Genomic DNA, 24,410 nt, shown 5'->3' on the forward strand with positions numbered 1-24,410 from the left:
GCTGTTTTAAAGAAGGCAGTTGAGCAAAATATTACCCACAATATCGTTCAAAGTGATGCAAAAGATCTCATCGACCAATTTTCCTCAGGAAGGTTTGATGGAATTCTAGAACTGATGTTATCTACAAATACATTCAACTTTTTGCTTCTTCTCTTATAGGATGTATCTTTTCTTTGCAGCCTAGAACCACTAATTATGTTGCTCATGAACTTGCATTATGGGAAAAGAACAACAATTCTACTATGTACTGGTTTGTTCCTCCTATTTGTCTTAGGACGATAGTTGAGGGGGATCATTAGCCTTTTTAAAGGCCTTTTCTTATGAAAAAAAAAGAAGAAGAGGAGGATCATGTGTAGACCAACTCCTAGATACATAATCAACATACGCATATTTACAAAGATTATGTGCTACACTATTAGCACTTCTAGGAATAGATCTCTGAACTCAAAACAACTTTCTTTTGCTCTAATTACTTCCATCTTAATATGACCTAATATACTATCAAGAAGACCATTAATAAAATCTGCAACTCCTTTTGCATCTCCTTCAACAATGAACTATTGAGAATAAATCTGTGCCCAAAATAATACCCAACATATATGCTCTAACTTCAGATTTCAAAGGGGAAGTTTCATTAACACAGGTTATTTTGCAATCCATAAACTTACCTTCATCATCTAAAGCAACTGTTGTTGCTCCCCCACGGCCACAATCAAATGCAACATCCACATTTATTTTGGTATAATTTCTTGGTGGCCTTTCCCAGACTAAAGATGAAACTTCATCAGCTCTAGAGTTTCTATCACCATCCACCCCTGGTTGCATGTTATAATGAGCTGTGAAATCATCCCACGTCATTTTTATGCATTTTCTTTTCAAAAACTGACTTCCATTGAAAGAGATATCGTTCCCCATCTTCCATAAGTTCCAGATAAGACATGAATCCATAATAAAACATTTACCATCATCCTCTCTCTGCAACCATCTGATAAATACTTCTTTGACATCACTAATATAATCTATGTCAGGAAATCAAAAGAAATTTCATTAAACACCGATCTTGAAATTTGACATTTGAACACCAAATGCAATATGGATTTAGTGTGATTTGAACAAAGATAATAAAACGTAGTAATGGCGGTATTGAATCTTGTTATGTTCTTTTTTAGAGCACTGGTCGGTCGAACTCGCAAGCGTTGCTATCTCAAGCTTGTTTGTCAAGTTTAGGTGTCAAAACTATAAGTCTTGATTTCTAGTCTACTTATACCTATGTCTCGGATTAAGATATAATGTATAGTTGAGCTTTAGAATTCACGACGTTCATCGATTGAAGACGAAGATCTACTAAGGGGAGCTTGGAGGAACTTCATCAACAAAAGGCATGTGGAGACTTGAACTCATCTATCACTCATAAGTCTATTCTATTTTATCTCCTATTGAGACTAAGTGGTCTATCTATATAGAATTTTTACATTATACACATTTGATATTTCGAGTTGAGTTTAACTCGCTTATATCTTTCTCGAAATATGTGTTGGAAAGCTTTTTTCTTTAACTATGTTCATCATTATTCTTGACGAAAGTCAAAAGATGATCATGTGAAAATCGCCTTGTAACATCTTACATGATTTGTGTGAGACAGTCATTTGATGTAGAATCGGAATATTTCGTATTGATCATTCGATCACTTGAAAATTTCTTATAATCTAATAGTTTGTGTGAGACAGTTATTGTCGTCTTCTAAGAATGTTTGGATGATTGAAATGGGAGTTTAGAACAATTAATAATTGTCTGGATATAGCACAGTATGCATACCAGTATGAAAACTGTTGTAAGTATGATTCAGGTCCGGGAACCAAGTATGCATACCCGTATGCAAACGGTTTTAACTGTCAAAGTCCGGGAACTAAGTTTGTGTACCTGTTTGCAAACTGTTTACCTGAATTCGGTCCGGAATGACAGTACGCGTACCCGTTTGCGAACTGTCGGAAAAGATCAAAGTCCGGAACTTAAGTTTGCGTACCTGTTTGCAAACCTATGTGGTTAAGTTCTAAAATCGGTTAAGTATGATTTTATATTCATGAACAAATACATTTATAAATTAAGGAATGCAATCTTCGCAAACCGTGGCTCAAATGTTCATGAACTGATTCTTTGGAATCAATCCGATTTTGCTTCAATTGTGTCTTTTATACTTCTATGAGAATATAAAAATTGAACAACTCTATGAGTAACACAATTAGATTCATTTGATTATCATTTGATCTATAAGTGTTAAGATTAACATGGTTGATACAAAGTGTTCATATGGATAACTTCGGTTAACTGTTATTGAGCCAACTCAATATACACGTTCAGGTACGGTTACTCGTATATAAATGAGGGTATATTTCATTTGTGTGTAACAAGCTAAGACCATCTAACGGTGGAGAGATATTTCTTTGGTTTTAAGCAAACTTAGCTTGAATTTTAAATCAGGTTTTCATCCACCGGTGAATATTTATTGCTTTGTTTTAAAGTTATCAAACCCTGATTTGAATACTATATAAGGGAGAACTCTAGCAACTGGGAAACCTAATCCCCACACCTCCTGTGTGATACTAGTTGTGACTAGAGTCGATTCTTCTTTAACCTAGGTTTTTCCTAAAATCATTATAGGTTAACGACTTAAAGACTTCATTGGGATTCTGAAGCCAGACCCAACTATTTTCTTTGTAGTTACGAGTTTTTATCTTAGTTGTTATATCGTACTGAGTACTATCTTCTCTAAATTTGCTCAAGATCTATCTCTGATAGGTAAAATATAAAAGTAATCACAAAGCTCTTCATCTCATTCATTTTGATTCCACAATAACTTGTTCTACTACCATATAGTTAAGTTATTGTGAGGTGATCGATATTTCTATGCTGTTCTTCGGGAATATAAGATCGGATTATCAATTGGTTCATGATCACCTTGATTTATCAAAATACGGAATGAACTTCGTAGGTATTTCTGTGGGAGACAGATTTATCTATCAGAATAGACTTTTCTGTCGGAGACAGATTTGTTTATCAAGTCTTCGACTTTGGGTCGTAGCAACTCTTAGTTGTGGGTGAGATCTGCTAAGGGAATCAAGTGCGCAGAGTCCTGCTAGGATTCAGAGGCGTAAGGAACGCGACTGTACCTTAATCAGTGTGAGATTGGTTAGGGCTCAACTACATTCCAGTCCGAAGTTAACTTGTAGTAGGCTAGAGTCTGTAGCGGCTTAATACATTGTGGTGTTCAAATCTGGACTAGGTCCCGGGGTTTTTCTGCATTTGCGATTTCCTCGTTAACAAAACTTCTGGTGTCTGTGTTATTTTTTTTCCGCATTATATTTGTTTATATAATTGAAATATCACAGATTGTGTGTAGTTCAATCAATTGGTAAATCCATCCTTTGGTTGTTAATTGAAATTGATTGACACTTGAACATTGGTCTTTGGTACCATTCAAGTTTTTTCTCATAATAATCAGGCTCACGTATTTCTATCTGTTTGATTGCTGATTACATTGAGAAACAAAGATATAACTCTTGGATGTATTTTTATTGATTGAGTATGACTGTCTAGTTGATTCTCTTGGAATTATATTAGAGTTAATCTATACAGATTTCCTAAAAAAATATTGGGTGTGGTTGTTAGACTCCCGCTTTTTCAGGAATAGCTTATTACAGGGTAAGGATATTATCTCGGCGGGATTGAGATGGAGTGTGGGAGATGGTTCTTCGATAAATGTCTGGTCTGACTCTTGGGTTTGGAGTTCTCCGCTTTCTAATATTATTCCTAATATCCATAGTGGGGTAAGTGGATTGAGAGTAATGGATATTATGGATACTAAAACTGGTGAATGAAGCTTGATAGAATTGCTTATATTCTTCCTACAGAGGTGAGGGATCAGATCCTTGCTATTCTCATTCCTATCACGACTCCTAAAATGGATTCCTTAGTTTGGGGAGAGGATAAGTCTGGGACGGTAACGGTCAAATCTTAGTATAATTTTATTTGTAAGGAAAATTTTGGAAGCACGGATTTGGGATGCAAGTGGAAAGCTCTTTGGAGGATCAATTGTCCTTCCCACGTTAAATTTTTTTTATGGCAAGCGGCTCATAGGAAATTTTTGGTGAGAGCTCAACTTGTTCATAGAGGTCTGAACATTACTTATGAATGTCCTTTGTGTGGCTTTCAGGTGGAAAGTATTGATCATCTTCTAATTAGCTGCCTACTAGTAAGCAAGTATGGGATTGGTGCAAAGCTAATCATGCGGTTAATCTCATTGATTGTATAATTGATGTGAATTGTTTAGTTAATAATGCTCGACTCAAATATGTAAACTCTACTGTTTTATGGGAAACTTTATTTGTTTTTCTTGTCAGGCATATATGGAGTTCTAGGAATAGAAAAGTCTTTGAGAATTCCAAATTTTCAGAGGATTGGATTGTAAATCAGGCTTGTAAGTATGCTTATGAATTCCTGCCAGTACAAAATATTCATTGCACTACTCCGGTTAGAAAAAACCAAATGAATGTTAAGTACGAATTTCCTCCCCCATCTTATTGTAAGTTGCACACCGATGGTACTTCAAATCATCTTCAACTCGCAGGATAAGGTGGTGTTATCAGAAATGAACAAAGGAGACATCTAGCTAGTTATGCCAGATATATCTCAAGAAATGGCCATAATATGGTAGAGCTTTGGTCAGTCAGAGAAGGTCTTAGGTTAGCTGCTAATCTTGGTATCAGGAACCTAATTGTGGAAAGCGACTCTTTTTATATAGCTTATGTAAAAAAGAGTGTCAGCAGCCTTGGTTTTTTGTTAACCTTCTTAGGAATATTGATATTTTGTCGCGTGTTTTTACTTCCTTAATGTTTGTCTATCAGTTTAGGGAGGGTAATTATGTAGCTGATATGCTGACTAAAAAGGCTGCAAATGGTAAAATACAGGGCGTATGGTTGCGCAACCCTCCTATTTTTTTTGCTGATGTATTGTCGCAGGATGTAATGGGGAGGGCCTTCGCCAGACTTGTAAGGCCCAACTAGTTTGCGGTGTAATGAATTTTGTTTACTAGGAGAAAAAGAAAAAGAGAAAAAAGGTTTCACCTATTTGCCACCCACATTTTCCCTATTTGCCACCCCCATAAATTTCCACCCCACTTATCCTATTCACCACCCATATACATTTTAGAACATCCTAAATGCTACCTTTTGAATTTTTGTTTACACCCAACTATTAAACCACCCGATTAACTAAATAATCAAACATAAAAATAAAAATCCCTAAATTCCCAATGATCTTTTTCTCCATCTCCAACTACCTTCACCCATCCTATGTTATCGAGAAATAAAAAAATCAAGGAAAAAGAGGGTTTCGTACTCATGATTATAATAATTTGGACACCATGACTGTTTGAGTACAACAGTTTGTAGTCGCCGAAATGACTATAACTGTAAGGCAATGGTACTCTGGACGACTACAAATGTTCTTCTTCTATGGAGTATTGGTTATGTAACCTAAAATCAACTACATAAATAAATTGAATACGTCGACTAATTAGAACTCTGGTTGTACGTATTCTCCATGCAATTGAATTAGATTAAACGGCTTTATTAGTAAACTGATGGTATTAATTATTTTTGGGTTCGTCTAAGATAATTATTTTTAAATTTTTGATAATCCGATGAATTGTTGTAGTAGTAGAAATAATACCTTGCAGTGCAGTGGTATCAAATTGATACACAACTCTGTAGTCAGTATAGTTTTCTCTCTCTAAAGCACACCAAATCCAACGTTGGTTCAGAAAAGGTCTTCTTCAAGAAGATGTTGAACACATTAACTAATACTGATCATTTATCCAAATAAATAAATTTAAAAGGGAAATAATTAATTTTTGGTGCACCATAATTAAATGAAACTCTAACCTAGGGTTAAAGGTTTCTTAATGGTGTTTTAATGAAAAAGGGATTAATAAAGAAGAAGAAGATTTGTAGTCAAATTTAGTTTGACCTTTATAAGTGGTAAATAGGAAAAATGGAATTCAAAGTAAAATTTTACTTTTGATAGGGTGGCAGATAGGAAAAGTGTGGGTGCCAAATAGGTGAAACCAAAAAAAAAAAAAGTCTCATGGACAATCAAAATCAAAAGGAGCGAAACATATTTCGATAAAAGAACAGGAACCAGCCAGGAATCGAACCCCTGGTCTGTACCACGGCTGGGTACTATTCTAATTTCTACCACTAGACCACTTGTGCCAATTCATTTGCTCTCTACAATAAAGACGTTACTCCGTACTTTTCTTTGATTTTTCTTCCACACCTGCGTTCCACACCTACAGTCCTACTCTTTGTTCATATCTGGCATCCTTCGTCCAACATAATATTTCAAGCTCCCTCTCCTTCTTGGGTTTCACCATAGGAGTACACTTCAAGTGTTCATCCAGGTTTGAGCAGAAGTCATTGGTGTCTATGATTTCACCTACCTAGTTCCCTAATCTTCTCCTGAAGAAATTTAAAGCGCAAGATATTCTCAACCGTTCACCAACTTTTAATAAGTCATTGGTGTCTATGACCTTCCTAGTTCCCTAATCTTCTCCTGATGAAATTTAAAGCGCAAGATATTCTCAACCGTAAACCAACTTTTAATGGTTTCAGTAGTGGTAAACAGACCACAAGTGTAGGTATGATCAGAGACTTGTATTATCGATATAAAAAAAAAAGAGACATGGTTCTGAAACAGCAGTGTACAACCTTAAAAGGGATTCAATTATCATTGAAACTGTAAAATGGTTAAGTATATCATGCAGTGCAGAATAACAACTCCGTCTGTCAGTTTATGGTTTCTATTTTGAAAATGAGGTTTTTTTATCTAAGATGAAATCAACCTTTGAATTGTTGCTACCAAAGTTGATTTAGGACAACGTCTGGTATAAGAAAGTATATTATCAGTGGGCATTATCAGATCATAGCATATCGTCAGCATTCTCGTCAGGCTCATCACCCCAATCAACATCTAATGTATTCATCGACTTCATTAACTCTGTGAGGCCAGTTAAGTCCTCCAAATAGGTTGGATGGTTAATTGCTTGGAGGACAAAGTCCATGCCTCTTCTCCTGTACTCTGATACAACCTGAAAATATAAAATTGTCACCACGACTAGATTAGAGGACCTGAAATCATACTATTGAAATTATTAAACTTTTAACTTTCCAAGTATACATAGGTTCATGAAACTGCGAAGATATGCAAGTAGGAACATATAAGGAGGCATGTATGCAATCATGTGGTGATGTATGTTGGGGGATTTGATGGGCTAGTTCCTACTTGGTTATGAAGATTCATTACATAGTCTGTAAGTGGGCCTTAGCTTTCCACCATCTGTTAACATACTTGGCCAGAACCAGAATAAATTGGTTCAATTTCCTAGATTGAGCCACGTTAAATCTATTAACGTGGAGAAAAGATCATCTAAACATAGACAAGAAACTACAACCAAAAGGCAACACTACTATCAACTCGAAAAGATGTCCCATTTAAAGTAGTCAACAGAGAGGCTTACATTGCTGCAACAGGCCGTACAACTGTTTGATGAGTGACCTATGAGTGTCATCTGATTGAACTGAGAAAGTGAACCTCGAATTTGATGTGGTAAAATACCAAGAGGTTGCTCACTAGTCGCACTACAGGTGGTAGCATTCTCACCAGGGGCATGTATCCTGTAAAGACAACAATGTTCCAAAAATTAAGGGCAGAAAGTGGAAAATGGTCTACTGCCATACCTTGATCATGAAATGAAACATGCATGAGCGTTAGGCCCAAACTAAAATCAGTAAGTGATTTCCTGCAAATAAAGTCTTTGACTTTACCCAACAGGATGATGCAAAATTCCAACCAACAATTCAACAGCAATTGCTGAGGCAATGGGAGCAAGCCCTGGACGTGTAACAGTGCACTGCTGGTCCAAAGTGCGGTTTGAAGTTGACTGAACACAGAACAAAAAAACAAAATAAATTGTAAGAATAATTACCACCGCAGTGAAAACAGAATATGAAAATTTTGTATGAAGAATGTTACATCAATTGGAGCAACAACGTCATTGCAGAAGTAACAACCCAATCGCTGCCTTTCATCTACGTGAGCCGTGGATAAATTGCCGATTTGAGAAGACAATGCATCCTCTGCCTCACTTTTCACGTCAGAGGAACAAGTTAAAGGACCAGCTCCATGACGCATCACTACATAACTGTTAAACCCTAATGCTGCAGTAATAGCTATCTGCAGAGTAGAAGAATTCACCGAGTAAGCACAAGATAAAGTTTAAACATGTATAATACTTCGCACTACCCAGGATCATCAAAATTTTGCACAAGCTAATGGAGGAAAACAGAAGAAAATATTTTAAAAAATATAACAAAAAGAAAATATAACAAAAAGAGGTCAACCTTATTAGAATTGGCACATAGAAGTGTTGGAAGCCATCGACTTTCCCTCGTATCAGTCAGCAAAAAAACTACATCATGAGAAGCAATCAAATCTTGAAGGCGTCTGCAATCTTCAAGAACACTATTTTCAGCTTGGGGTGGAACAGGATGACCTGGCATCGGTATGGCCATTACCACGCCTTCAGCTTCCTGTGAGGCATAAAGATACAATAACTTACAGAGCCAAATCAACTTGTGGACACTGGTCAGAAAATTCAGAAAGGACAACGAAGTTACCACAGCTGGAAATATTCGCTTGAGACTATTAACTGCCGCCACTGATTTCATATTCCCGCCATTGAGACAATCATCAAAGGTATAGAGAGACTGCCTTAACGGATTGGACATTGCAACTCGGCCACTGTCGAGCAATGTAATTTTGCGTACACCCCAAGTCTGCGAAGTGATTTAACTCTTAGTGGTATAAGTGAAACTTGAATTACACCCTGTAGATTTTTTTATCTTTTTATTATTATCCAGGGTATCCAGGCTTCTTAGACCTGACTAATCCCCTGGGGCAGGTTAAGACCATGGACCTCTCCATCCATACCTGATTGGGTTAAGTATTTATTGTGAGAATGGCCTTTGCATTACTCACCATAAGCACGCGTGCAACCTGACACCCAAGCGTCCCTGCTCCTAAAAGAAGACATTTGATGGTAGACAAGCTGTTGAGGTTCAAGGATGGCAATGCACGCCATCTCATGAGTTTTAAATTCAGATCTGCTGCAGATATAGCTAACCTGCACATATTTTAGTAGAATCTCAAAAAAAAAAAAAAAAAACAGGAAGTGCCGCTGAAAAAAAAGAAGAAGCAGGCCTTACCTAGTTGGATCCATCGATTGAGCAAGGCTAATACGCCTTGATACCATTTTTTTTTCTATGTTTAATTCCCATCCCACTGCATTAGGCACATATTGGGTATCTTTCCTGCCTAGACATTATTATTTCTGGGATCAGGGAAGCCACCGATACATAGTGTAACTAAAATAGCAGAATGTGAAAACAAAATCAAGATAGTGTTTACCCTATTTCAGCCGCTCTACCTTGTGGAACTGAAATCAAGGCTTCACCAACAAGGGACAACCCAAGATCTGCAAATCCATGTTTCTCTCGGTAGCATAGAAAGCAAACCTTCTCCATACTCCATCTAGCACAAATTAGAGCAAGGAAGTTGCGAAGAGGCCAACCAGGGTTGTTCGGAAGATTACATGGATCATAGAAACCAAATAGGAGCTGGAGGACAAGCGAACAAATTACACAAAAGACATATGTGAAGATAGAATTGAAGGACTACTCAAGGCATTCAGCAAAGAGGCAAACCTTTCGACCATCACCTTGGCAAACTGCCCAGTCTCTAAGAGGCCGGATAGCAACATTTGAATCTGAAGCGACGCTGACTAAGAAAAATGGCACATCTGCTATTGATGTTAATGATTAGGCAGGAACAGATAGACCTTCTACTAAGTTAGCGCCTAGAAGGATAGAAAGTAGAGAAATACTACATTAGGAATATAAGCGACATTCGTGAACCTAACCTGCAGTCAAACTTGAGCTGCGCCATTTATTACAAGCTGCTGACAGGGATTCTGCCTAATGGTCATACAAAAAACATTGATGTCAGAAAGAAACAAATCTACACAAACGAACTGAAAGAGTCTTCATATGGTATGTATATTTTAAGCACCTCTTCAAGAGTGAAACACTGAGTAGCTGGCTGCAAATTGACCAAAGTAGCTGGAGGATCAAGCACCAAAGCAGGGAAAGCAAACCAGTAATGAAAGCTCCACTTTTTTAGATCAGCAAATGAGATTAGAAGAAATCTCGAAAGTACTGCACTATCCTCCTCTGCTTTCCCCGAATTAATTTCCTCCCAAATCTAGCAGCCAATGAATTAAATTACCTGGGTAAGTTCTTAAGTATGCTTAAATATATATACACAAAAAGTCCTCCCAGCACTCTAAAGTTTTTGCAATATTGCATTTTGTGCTTGGGTTAGCAATATTTTAAAGTCTAAGCACATAGCATGAAAGCACAACATATATTCAAGTTCTAGCAATGATTTCTACGGACGTATCCACTGATATCTCATTGCTGACATAGCTTTCATTACCATGCTGAACAGCCTCTACAAACCCATGTGTGCTTTTTTACTCAACAAATAGACATTCAAGGCTCACTCCTTTTACAAAAGCAAATTCAATTCAATCAACTAAAGAAAATCTCTACTAATTTCCTTGCCCGGTGGCAGTGGTTAATCCAACAAAAAGTGTCTTCGAAGTCCCTGAATCTTTACAAAAAATGGTTGTATGTTCATTATATCAACAGGAGCACTTGAACTGAACTACGAACTAAAGGTGCTTTTGGAACACAGGAGCACTTGAACTGAACTACGAACTAAAGGTGCTTTTGGAACACGAAAGCCCAGATATACAAAAAGTACAGCGAATGGAATTGTATTAAATACTGTGCACGAAAGTGTACCTTCTTTGCTTCCGCCTTCAACAGGCTCCGTTTATCAATGGCACGGTAGCTCTCAAGAGTATTGGTGTTATAAAGTATTCCAGGCACAGGACATCTGTTTCTATTACCAAGATTAAGTGTTCCTCTTACTGAAGCTTCTTCGCCAGCTTCAGGTGGCAACGATTCAGGAAGAAGTGTTAAATAATTTGAGACTTGAGGATTTGAACAAGGTGCATAAAAACCTGTGGAAAATGTTGGTTTAATATCTTTAGATTCAACGTGTACACACAATCAACTAAGACCTCACAAATGGATTCTTGAATAGGAAAAGCTATTCTCCCCCTTACTTCCTTTTATCTAAAGGCTAATGCAATCAAAATAAATTTGCCATAAACAAGAAAGAAGAACAAATTGAACTTTAATCATCAACAATTTAATTTCAGACCAAAGAATTCTCATCCTCAAACCCTCTACACTAATGTCTTCTAAATTTTGCTAAGGTAAGAACACAACTACCGCATGAATGATCACTTCATAATTTCAACAGTTGTATAACGAGAACAAAAACAAAGACCCGAATCTAACTAAAAAAAAATACGTCAACATAAATTTCATGAAGATTCTGTGAATAATGATTCCACAGACGAAAAATACATATCATCATCATCCACTGAGATAAAGCCAAAAGAAAGAGAGAGAGTTGTTTAAGATTTAAGTTTATACCAGTGATTGGGATCGGAGATTGATCGATCCCTAATGTATCAAGCTTTAGAGAAGATAATCTCCTCCAAAACCCGTCATCAACAGCACTTTGGAATGGAGCAAACTGAAGAAGAACAGAGGGTGATGATGATTCTTCGGCCATCGCTAGGGCTGCTTATTAGTTTCTGGTTTTTGTCTTCGAAAAAATTGTTTCACTCGAGAGCTTTAATTATAACACGATCAGTTTGAAGTCCAAGACAAGCAAAGACGATAATTACCAAATTAATTAATTTAATTTATTTATTTTAAGACGGTCGTCGGGTTTTCCACTGCTAACTCGGAATCAATCAATGATTACATTGACGGCCACGGGACCTAAGTGCTGCCCTAAATTTTTACGGGACATGATTTTGTGGGGAGAGAATGGTCTTAGAATTTTTTTATTTTTCATATCTTTGTCGTAGGGCTCAGCCCGCGGGTACGCGGCCAATATAGTAATTAACATTCTGTTTCTATTGTATATAAAGAACTATACTGATGTAATAGAGACTAACTCTAATGGATGGAGTATCCTTCTTTCTTGGTCTTTTAATCTTTCACATCCACTGCAAAACGTTACCATCACGAGCTCTAACCCTGCGATAATGGATTTTTTTTTGTTGCTATCAAATCCGTGAAGGATTGTTTTGGATCTGTATTTTTTTTCTATATTTCTTTTTATATTATATATATTTTCTTTTCCCTGTTTTTATATTACGTATATCAAATATGGGACGAAAATCGATTTAATCAAAAATTAGGGGTTATTTTGATTAATTATGCTTGCAATCAGGGATTACTTTGATTAATTTTAATTTAATTGTTTGTAATTTGAGATTTGCCTGCGGATCTAAGAAATCCTCTGAAAAGAGGAAGAAAGTTAATTAATCTGATTAACCGTTTGTAGTTTGGTATTATTTTGATTAATCCTTAATCCTAATCATCGTCTTTCTAATTTGGAATCAACTAAATGGGTAAGGTCTGTTCACATTTCCGAGGAAGTAACAAATCTGGAGACGTTCCGAGAAAGAAGAAAGAATCTTCCGTGCCAATGTAAAAATGTGGAAGAAAAACTCGGTCCGGTCCGGTCCACCTCCAACCGGTCCTTCCAACCCAGTTTCGGTCCAACCCTGTCCTGTTTCAGCTTGGTTTATGGTTGTCCCGTTCCAAACTTAGTTTTGGGACGTGCGCAGTTAATGTCGTTCTGGTCTTGACTATGTATGGCGGGAACTAAATCTTTGAGGTACGTAACAGTGATTAATTTTTGGGCTTACTTATTTTATTTTCCATTATTTTTATCTTTGTTTTAAGATAAGTCCATACCATATTAACGGTCAACTTAAATTATGATCGTTGATCTCAATCATTAAGAAAAGGTGTATATCTCATACAAAACTCTCTACCAATGATAATGTACCGTCTAAAGGGTGGAGCCATATATCTCTATGGTATGAAGAAAATTTAAACACTCATGATTTTATTTTATTTTTCCCGGAGCATGAATGTCCAGTGGGATGAAATCCACTTATTAGATTATTGTATTATAATCAGTAGCTTCAACAAAGTTATGTTGTAGTTAAAAGCACATGAATCTCAACTTTGTCGAAGGACTCACAGAAAGTGACATGAGTCGGATTTATTTTTCTTCCATTTTTTTTCTACTTCACTCATAATACTAACGAACCAGTATATGTCAAAGTATGCAAACAAGAGATCCACTACTTAGTTTATTTTTTTTAGTAAGCTATTCAAACCTAAAGTAAGTGGTTGACATGCAAAATAGGATTCTCCTGACTTGTTGAAATAAAGAAATTTCTCAAATTAAGCTAAATGTACCAAAATTGAAAATGGAAAGAACCCCGAAGTAATGAGGGTTAGACGTACCGACTCATATAAAGCATGTGAAAAGGGACATATATATCATGAGACAAAGATGTATTTTTTCCCCACGGTAGTAATGACACCAGAGTACAAGTACATCATTGCCACGAGACATAAATTCTCTAAAGTACTTGAGATATATCTAGATGAAATGTAACATATATTCACTCTAAATTAATTGAGTTGAATCCGACTTTTGTTACGTAATAAGGCCACACCACTTATTAAATCTCTCAAGACTCAATGTCTAACTAATAGTGGTTTTTCACCTACTAATTTAAGGAATATACACTAGTTTTTGAACTAATTCTATATAATGATTGGATCATCGAGCGAAGCAATGCTCAAATTTTGTTTCCAAGATGGAACAAAGATTAAAAGTCACAAAAGCTCTATATGTACCGAGAGCTAATCACCTTGTTAAATTCCAAAGAGACCCATGCAAGTGGATATCATATGGAAACTCACAATGATGAGAATGTAATTGATTGCATCATTTCTAGTCTCTAATATATTTGGAAGGACATATATCTTAGAGAAACTAATGAGTCAATCTAGTGGAATATAAATCACTATAATATTTGGATAATTGAATCCATATTGACTCCGACGATGAAATGTTGGAAATTGACTCATACAGACTTTGACATAACCATAAATGAACTTTGGTTGTGACATGATATTTCGTTTTGAAAGGACTCATACGTACATCACTGTGTTTGAGTGGTCGAGACAACGGAAAAATATTGACAAAATGCGAAGTAACGGGATATCTCTCAATAAGTGTTTTCTAAAGTACTAGATGCACAACTCCCTCCCACCTCCCATTATGCTTTTAAGTACGAAAGCATATCACTCATTTCACAAAGTCTTCAGTAAAAAAGGATTGAGACCATCCTAAGATGCAAATGGTAAACAATCCATATTACAAAGAAAGCAAGGTGAAATTTAGAAAAATATTCATGCAGAATGCGGACCATTAAAGTGACTTATGCATCTGGTGAATGTATTGACATTTTGGAATAGTTATAGTTCCCAAGAAATTTGTGTTTGAGAAACTACTAGTACATATTTTACATGTAAGGCTCACCACCCCTTGTAAATACTAGCGAGTGTACATCTAAAGGACTTGATGGTTATTGCATGTTTAATAGGATCAACGCAGAGCATCCTGTACCCCATGGTCTCGCAAAGGCTATCATCAAAGGATATAGATGGTGCCTAAGGCATGGTTTTTCTTACAAACCTACCTTTAACTTCTTGGGGAATATGCAATATTAACGCATCTTTACTTAATTCATTTTAAAACCCAATATTAGACAACCTTTTTCTGCGTACCAGTTGGTAACTGGATATAAGCCTGATATTCGTGTTCTTACGCATTTTTGGTTGCACTATATATGTGCCATTACGAGTCCACATCGTACTATGATGGGTCACGAAAATGATTAAGTAATTTTGTTGGATATTTACTCTCAACAATTATCTGCATTTTTAAAACCTTTGGCGGGAGATCTCTTACCGCTAGATTTGCGTGTTATCACTTTAATGAGACAATCTTCCCGTCGTTAGGGGGAGATAAGAAATTTTTTTTCTAAAGGAACGACAGGAATTGTCATGGTGTGTTCCGACGGTGTCTCATATTGATTTTTGTACTCCACAAATGTAAATGTGAAGTGAAAGAATAATCGATTTTCAGAATGTACATTGATGTCGCTAAAGTGATGAGATCACACATACCAGCTGCAAGCCTACCTGCAATGTTACAAATCCTCAATAAGGGATATACACCATAGACTAAGGTGTTGCAACTACACTTAGTGGGAGTGTGGTTGAGGTTGTGGCTCCATAAATGATGTTGGAGAGACCACTTGGTTCGATCAATCCTCACCTAGAAAGGAAGTAGGTGAGGAAGGCACAACTTATTTATATCATCAGAAAACATCTCATAATATTGTCTCTGACTATGTCCATGAATCAAACTGGAGGTCGCTCCGAAGTTTAATGATTCCAGAGAACAATGACATCCCAAGTGGATTATGAGAATGCGCAAGAGTCAATGTAAGTATCATGCGAGCATAATTAATTATACACTTTCTTAAGGAAATAAAGAAAGATGAGATCGAACCAATCTCCTTGTTGCTTAATTTCAACGAAGAGCATATTTGGCCTATAGAATCCAGGTAGAACTTGGTTCTATGACAAATATACAGGTATTTGGTGTGGTAGTGCTAACCAACCAAGTGTAAAACCTATTGGACATACATGATTAATTTGTCACAAAGCATAATGAGAAGAAAGAAGTCTTAAAGTAAAAAGACTCGCCTTGTGGCGCGAGGTTTCTCACAAAGCCCTGGAATTGTTCTCTTGTAATGAACGTTGTAGTGTTCCGCAACTTAGTTAGCTTGGTAATTACAAAAGAACTTAAAATGCAGCAAATGTATGTGGTTGTTACGTATCTCTGAAAGAATTAAGAGATATCAGATATTTACAAAAGTATTTGATAGCCTTTTGTTGCCCAAATCAAATGACTCTAAACCACAGAGTGCGTTTACAATTAGATAGAACACTCACTTATAGATTCAAGCAATCAGGCGGATGTGGTATACCCGTCTAAGTGGCTATTTGATTTGGAGGGGATACACAAGTAAGTTATTTTTCCTTGCGTATTCATAAGAAAGTTCCTGATTTGGAATTGTAGTTATTTATGTTGATGGTACAGACATGATGTGTACTCTTGATGTAATAAGAGACCTTAAAAGCTATTTAAAATCCGAATTGAGATGTAAAATCTAGGAAAAGCTCGATCGGATACTGAGCTTGTGGTATATTATTCCACCAGTTTGCATATGTCTATAGTTGTCAGGCAATTTGACAAAGACATACATCCTGATAGCACTCCCATGATTAGTCGAGGTTCAAAAGTAAGTAAGTAACCATTTCGTCCAAAGGAATATGATGAATATGTGTTGGGAGATGAAATTCCCATATCTAAGTACAATAGACGCATTGTTATACTTAGTATAATAATGAACTCGATTAAATTTTACATCCTCAGGGAACTTGTTAGCTAGATATAGCTCCGCGCCAATGCAACATCATTGGAATGGTATAGTGAATGTAATCATGTACTTAAAGGTAACCATTGACATAAATTTGTTTTATCCCTGCAAAGACATAAAAAGGAATGCTAATGAAAGTGCAATCCAAAAGTTGTTGATTATGAAGGAACAATAATCTCTTCTCCAACAAAAGTAATCAGGAGGAGATATGGCAGACTATTTTCTAAGTCATTACCAATATTCAGTTTCGAAAAATACATGACTAAAGGAACTGTCTGGAACAACTCTGAAAGTAATCAGGGGGAGATGCCGACATCAGGGGGAGGATCCAAGGATATGATGTCGACATATTTTACTTCAAAAGTGAAGCTATGTTGTACTCTTTTTCCCTTCGATCGAGAATAGTTTTTCCCAAAGGATTTTGTTACTCGACAAGGTTTTTAGCGAGACAACACTAAAACATCAAGTATGTTGAACGTTGAAGACATAAAGATCGCGTTGATATTACTGAAATATCTGAATCAAAGAAATGAAACGCGATAGTCTGTTAAGCAACGTAACTTCCAGAATCAACAACATGGTCTTATAAGCTTTCAAGTCACCAAGGTACAATGTGATAAACTCCTTTTGACTGCATTAGACTAATGAAAATTGTATGACATCGGGGGGAGCATCTAACGGTGTGTTGAACTATTTTCCTTCACCGAGGTTACTTTTTTCCCACAGGGTTTTGTTACTCGGCAAGGTTTTTAATGAGACAACAACAAACACCGGGAATGTAATTTCCCAGCTAAGACTATTGTTTTTCCTACAAGGATTTTCTTCCTTAGGAGTTGTGAAGCAACTAGTAAACTTCGACGGAGCCAAGTGATCATCTGCAACGGATCACCTTTACTTGCATATGTCACGTTGTACTCTTTTCCTTGTCAAGGTATTAATGAGGCAATGTATACACATCCAATTATGTTCTAAGTTTACTTAATGTTGTACTCTTTTTCTTTAGTTCAGGTATTGTCCCTCTGTTTTAGCCTGTCGAAGTTTTAACGAGACAACTAACTTAGACTCTATGATCTTTGAATATCGTATTACATGTGATGAACTACATGTAAAATACGAGGAAACATGTGAAGTACTACATGTGAAGAGTTGTACCAAGATTTTGTCCCACTAGGTTTTTCCTTGTCAAAGTTTTAATGGAGCAATTGTCTTAAACACAATAGTCATCAAGGAGAGAACTACATTTGAAGACCTGCATCCATTGTATGAGAAGTACTGCATATGGAGTTCTATTGGACCGCACAAGGGGGAGTGTTGTAGGGCTTCAGCCCACGGGTGCGCGGCCCAATATAGTAACTAGGGTTTTGTTTCTATTGTATATAAAGAACTATATTGATGTAATAGAGACTAACTCTAATGGATGGAGTATCCTTCTTTCTTGGTCTTTTAATCTTTCACATCCACTGCAAAAATCTTCTTATAATTGTTTTTTTTTCTTTTCTGAATTGGCTAAAGAGTACATTAACCAGTTGGAAATATGCTTCAAAAAGAAAAATCTAGTTGGAAGCCTAACAAGCTAAGCTCCAACAACATACAATTACATTAATTGAACAGGTTGTTGTGCTAGCCTACCAGCGAGCCTCATGGGTAACCTAGCAAGGGAGCCGAAACGGATGGGGGGGCTGAGCTTGTGTCACAAAAGGGGGGCAAACTAACTCTACCTTCCATGTTAATTTCTGCAATATTACGCTATTGGGGGCTCGAACCTGGGACCTTCTGGAAGGTATAAAACTTTGGAGAACGGGGATGACCAGCTGAGTTAGGTACTCGTTATCTTCTTATTTTTTTAAATATTATTATATTATTGGATAACGATTATTATTACATGAAATTAGCTGGAATCCTAACAAGCTAAGCTCCAACGACGTACTACTACATTAATTGAACAGGTTGCAGTGCTAGTCTACCAACGAACCTCATGAGGAACCAGTCGAGGTAGCCGAAGCATATAGGGGGTTGATTATGTCGCAAGGAGGGAAAACTAACTCTACCTTCTATGTCAAATTCTGCAATATTGCGCCATGGGGAACTCGAACCTGTGACCTCCTGGAGCGCATCAACCTTTGAGGAACGGGGATGACCAGCTGAGCTAGCTACCCGTTTTTATTTTTTTCAACCTTTGAGGAACGAGGAAATTTCTTTTTCCATACATTAGGCGTCGTGATTCAGAAAGGTGTTGGAGCACAGCTTGTTGCTCGGCTCCCCACCAATATCCTGTAAAGAGCTTTTACACTTTTATACAATGTAAATTAGATCAAGATAAATCTTAATGTGTTTAAAATTAAATACACAATAAAGTATTCTTTTCTTTCTTTCTTTCTTTCTTTCTTTCTTTATTTTTATTTTTTTTGCCAAGAATGTGTTCACTGACTTCCTCATCGATTTCTTAGATGCCTCTGGAGTCACTGACGTGAAAGAGATTATCATCACATGGTTAAAAGGTCGTCGATGGTCGTCGGATTTTTATTATTGATTTATATTTATTATGGAAAGAAATACAATGACTAATTATATTCCAGTCGAGGAAGATATTAGGAGATGCAGAGTCGTAAAAGTGAAATCATAGATGAAGTTTGGAAATTGCCTCCTTCTCAGTTTGTTAAAATAAAAATTGACATTGCGTCTCTTTTAAATGTGGGTATTGCTGCTGATGGCTCAAGATAGTGAAGGGAGATTTTTTTGAGGCACCTTTTACTGTTTTTCTGACATTTCTCCTCTTAAGGCTAAAGTTAGAGCTTATAATTTGGGAGTTTTTGTGGCTAGAATTTGAATCTTGATAAAATAATTATAGAGAGTGATGTTAAAGTTGTTTCAACTGCAATCCTCCCAATTGATCAGGTTCCAGCCAATAGAAAAATGGAGATCATGAGAGTCAAACAGAATTGTTTTGAATTTTACATAAATGTTATTTATGTAAGTATGTCGCATGAATACCTGACCCTCCTCAATGTAACTTTACTCATGCATAATGAAGGTTAATTGATCTATTTTATAAATAAATAACATTTTCTCCTTAAAAGAATATGAGAAGAGAAAAAAATCACAGTTGACTCTCTTGTTAAGACTGATTAAATATATTCGTACACTTAAACTTCCTTTAATTTGGAAAGATTTTATTCTTGCCCAAACTATTTTTTAAGAAGACAAATTGATCATATCCTGGAAATACGTTACATGGTTAAAGTTAAAAATTAAAATGAAGCATAACTGCGTAAAGACTATTGGCCGATGTACATAAAAAGTATGCAAACAAAAGTCCAATATCTCTTTCAATTGCATCGAAATCAATATCGCACGTATAAAAACTTGATCAACCATAGTTTAAAGATATAATCATCAACTTACTATTTTTATTTTATTTTATTATTTGAATAGTAATATGATCAACAATAGATAAATTTTCAATAGCTATTACAATGATATTGATTTTTTATGCACAACCTCTCATTAAAGCAACAACTATCACGATTTAACATTTTTGCATAGTTTGATTGATAGTGTATTTTATTTTGGAATGGATTTTAGTCATGGTAATAAGGGTTAGGATTACGATTTAAGGGAGATAAAAAAGAATAATAGTCAAGAGAGACGACGGCAGTAGTAGGTTTCAATTTGATATTAAGCGTGTGTAAAAAAATTATGTAATTTATAGGGATAATTTGTTCGACTCGTACAAATATATTAGCCATATTGAGCAAGTCAACTACGTTTTTCTCTCCTCGAATATCTGTTTGCTCTTAGTTAACCAAAAAAAAAAAAAATCTATTGCGATAACAAAATGGTTTGACAAACAATTTTGACAAATTTCCTAGACCATTGGATAAAGATAGCCTGAAGGCCCCATATTATCAATGACATGGAAACATATCCGCACTCCTTTTTCTATTAGGCTATATTAGCAGAGCCAAATAAAAGGGTTTATCTTTTATTTTCTTTCTTACTTTTTCATATGAAAATCTAGTAGCAGTCTGTAGATGGTGAATTTTAGACAAAGGGTGAAATGGTCATTTTGAAGTATGTCCAAAAAATTGCGAGAAATCCAAGACCATGAAGGCCACCCCAAGTCCAAAGTGAAACGTCTGAAAGCCTGAAGTTTAAAGCTCAAGTGGGCGAAACCTAAACTGTATGAGCCTTTACTTGACCGAAATCAACCTCTTATGAATGAGCCACCGCTCATCCTCTTTGAACGAGTCTCCGTTCAGCCTCTACGAGCGAGCCTCCGATCAACTTCTTATGAGAGAGTATCTGAAGAGAATATCTAATTAGCCTCTTATAAGAGAGTCTTCGATCAACCTCTTATGAACAAACCTCCACTCATCCACGTATGATCACGTCTTTGTCCGCCTTCTCATATATAAGACTCAGCTCTTGGTCTCTCAAGATCCACGCGAGATACACTGGCCATGCCTACTGATAACCTTCATGACACGTCCACGTTTGATTCCACGAGCATGAGCGAGACTGAATTCTCCAATAAACACGACTCATGCCTCAGCGTCATGAGCATCACTCAAGTTTTACCTGGGCCTTATGACTAATTCCAAGTAACATCCACATATGATGTATTGGCCATGTCCGCTGCGGGACTTATGTTTGATTCATAGTAACACACGTATGCGATACACTGTTCATGTCCGCTCCTTCCCAAGCCTCAAGACTAACTCCTAGTACATCCGCACACGATACACTGCTCATGTAGGCTCCACACATGAAAATTATTCACCATTAGATCCTAATATACCCCCAAGAGATACACTGGCTAAGCTAAAGTGTTCTGCGGTCTCATGCAGGAAACGCTATTAAACATGTAAGCCTCACTTTCAGTCTCCCAAACATGTCTTGTATGACTTCATGAGCATGCCTCAGCTGGCTTCATGCAACCTGAGCTCTACTAGGTCATCGTAAAACTTGTGCATAACACGAAACTAAGGCACAAGCCACATTTAAGACAAATGACTCCTTTTTGGCCTCCTAAGCATGTTTCCGGGTAGCAACCTAAGTCTAAATTGTATAGACTTATCCAAAACGTGGACAAATCTCCCGGAACTCTACATGTTTATTAGGGAAACCCACAAGCACAAAAACGATCACTACAAGCTGGACACACGAGGTTTAGGATTAGCTTTAGTTCCCTTCATGTTCTACACATGATTCATGTGACATTTCTCACTTTTCACGTGACTCACCCTAGTCATGACCTATTAATACATCTGTACAAGAGCTAACTCAGCCACACAATTGGGAGAGGGGAATAACAATTAGGGTTTTCCTTTGACGGTCTGTGGCACATGTAGGAAATACCAAGTTGTATTTCTCACCGCTAAATAAAAAAGTCGGTCGAGATATTATAGGAATTTAAGGATGAATATTAGTGTTGCTTGTCTTTAGATATTCTTTAAATCACAGAAAGAGTGTTCCTCACGACAAGAAATCCTTATCTCACCGACTTGATATCAGGATTTCAAGCGATAAATTGATCATTAATCAATATAGCTAAAAACATCTCTTAGAGAGTTATTATGCAAACCTAAAACTCAAATCTCTCTGTTTTATCAGCTCTCTCCCTAAGACCAACATTAATCTTGATATATTGTGACTGGAGCAACTCTTGTGCATCCATTCTTCTTAGGCTAGGCGAGGACTCTTCGTGCTCAACCTCTCGCAACTCACACCTAAACCCTAAATATTAGTTCTACCCCTTCACCTTAATTTAGGTATCTACACATTCCAATTCGAAATATTACAATCACATACAAGCAATATACATATTGTTGCATATACACTTATAAAAAATAATCAAAAAAAAAGGAACATATCCATTGACTTAATTTCTCCACCTTCAGATGTAAGTGTATGGACGGTGAAGATGAAAATGAAATTTTAAAAGATAAGGATATCATTATCACCATTGATCCACTTACATTTGATGGTGAAAAGAATTAAGTTACCGAACTCAAGTCAAGGGATAAGGGATATGTACTATAGAAAAACACGATAAAAAAGCCCGTGTTATATAAGATCTAAAGATAATTACTTTTATTGTTGGCCTCTAATTGCTAAAGTGGGGCTTTGCCCGCATTGGGTTCTGGAATTGTTATTATTGCTGACCCCTGATCAATAAGGCAGAGCTTCGCTCTGCATCCGCCTACTAAAAGTCTTAAGGTTAAAATCAAGCTTATATATGTCGACTGATGGCCTATTTATAATTACAAAGTTGATAATATAAGGATTTAGGATTTGATAAACTCATCATCGGTGATCACATGAATGACTCGACCCTCTACGGTATTATCCTCATTTACCCACTACGGTCATCTAGCAGTGTGGGTTTTATGGGAACCGCTACGGTCTTTTAGCAGCAGCTTCCCAGGAGGTTATCCATCCCTGGATTACTCCAGTCTGGGCATGCTCTGAAAATGTCATGGTGTTAGAAAAGTACAAACCATTACTTATATTCCATTTGGTGAATCCTACCTATCGTCGGGGTACTACCTTAAATTGGAGTCGTCCTCCGCTCCGTAATATATTCAAGTTATCCAGTTTTTACAACGTTCCCTGCCCCTCATGACACTAATACCTGACCCAACTTGTCTAGCGTACCTTCCACGTGGGATCTGATACCATTTGTCTGAGCACGTTTAGCTGCAGAGATTTTCGTCAAATCTGCGACCAACTATACTGAAAAGGCCCCAGTGTTATTAAAGGATAAACCATTACCAATTCCACTCGACTAACTCTACATGTCGGTATCGGAGTATTATATTATTCTCTTTATTGGTGAGAAATATAACTGAGTTCCCTCACGCGTGTCGTGGAACTGCCGTAACAAAAAAAACTAATTTATTTATTTATTTGTGTGACTTAGTCATCATTCGTGTAAAATGCGTTGGCAGATGACAATACTCTTTGTAGTTGACGTTGACTGAGATAAGGGAGTATTTCTTATTTATAAGTTGTGACTAGTCTGTGTCATGTGGAAAGCACAGGGTAATAATAAGTATTGTATGTAAGACACGAGATGATCATAGGTTAAACATAAACCTTGCACAGCAAGTCAACATGGTTGTAGAGGCCGAATTATCTTTTGAGGCTCAGATTCATGGAGTCATCAGTGGAATTTCCCATGAGGATCAAATTCATGGATTCACTTGTGGACATGCTCGTGAGACTGAGGGGTGGGGGGTGGGGGTGGGTGAGGCTTGTTACTACGCATCAATCTCATGTTTGTATAAGATTAAGATGGGCTCGTGACTTTTGATGGGTGATTAAAAGCATGCCCAAATGTGACTAGTGGGCCAATGGAGAACATGAATAGTAACAAATCGTGAGGCTTATGTGGAGGAGACTCGTGGTGTCTCATACTTTCGATTCACATGGTTATGCTTGAAACCCTAACTTTAGTCTACACAATAGAGCGTGGGTCGTGCTAATGAGGGTTAGGCTCGAGTCGCGCTAAATGAGGCTCGGGCCTGACTCACGCTCATGCCAATTAAATCAGTTTTGGGCGTACCCATGAGACAGTGACTAATATGACACTTTTACGCTCCCTAAGCCTAAGTGGTGAATGAAATGGGATTGAAACAATCTGGTACTGAGATAACTCTTTGCCCCTCAATTTCTATGTGTCATAAATCACCATTTACAATAGAATTATCAAGATTCCTTAGAGTCACTTAGTATCTATTCTTAGGAATAGAGGGGATTATGGATG

The 24,410-nt window shown here is 36.8% G+C and overlaps 1 protein-coding gene across 4 annotated transcripts; it reads right to left on the reverse strand.

Annotated features, from left to right (window-relative positions):
• Window positions 1-6,742: 6,742 nt before the first annotated feature.
• Window positions 6,743-11,984, reverse strand: LOC113308455 (ubiquitin-like modifier-activating enzyme atg7). Of its 4 annotated transcripts, none has more exons than XM_026556918.1 (14): window positions 11,682-11,984; window positions 10,980-11,200; window positions 10,183-10,374; window positions 10,034-10,088; window positions 9,819-9,916; window positions 9,523-9,731; window positions 9,321-9,425; window positions 9,094-9,238; window positions 8,733-8,891; window positions 8,457-8,645; window positions 8,089-8,289; window positions 7,881-7,996; window positions 7,574-7,730; window positions 6,743-7,144 (listed from the first exon to the last, which is right to left on the reverse strand). In XM_026556918.1, exons 1-14 carry the CDS (start codon window positions 11,821-11,823, stop codon window positions 6,977-6,979), a joined length of 2,157 nt encoding a protein of 718 aa, XP_026412703.1. In that variant the 5' UTR covers window positions 11,824-11,984; the 3' UTR covers window positions 6,743-6,976. The 4 variants fall into 4 exon arrangements, with proteins under 4 accessions (XP_026412703.1, XP_026412711.1, XP_026412718.1 ...); XM_026556926.1 differs by having other exon boundaries at window positions 9,819-9,913; window positions 11,682-11,983; XM_026556933.1 differs by having other exon boundaries at window positions 9,321-9,429; window positions 9,542-9,731; window positions 11,682-11,983.
• Between the last annotated feature and the right edge of the window lie 12,426 nt (window positions 11,985-24,410).

Source organism: Papaver somniferum, chromosome 1, assembly GCF_003573695.1.
Source record: "Papaver somniferum cultivar HN1 chromosome 1, ASM357369v1, whole genome shotgun sequence".
NCBI lineage: Eukaryota > Viridiplantae > Streptophyta > Magnoliopsida > Ranunculales > Papaveraceae > Papaver > Papaver somniferum.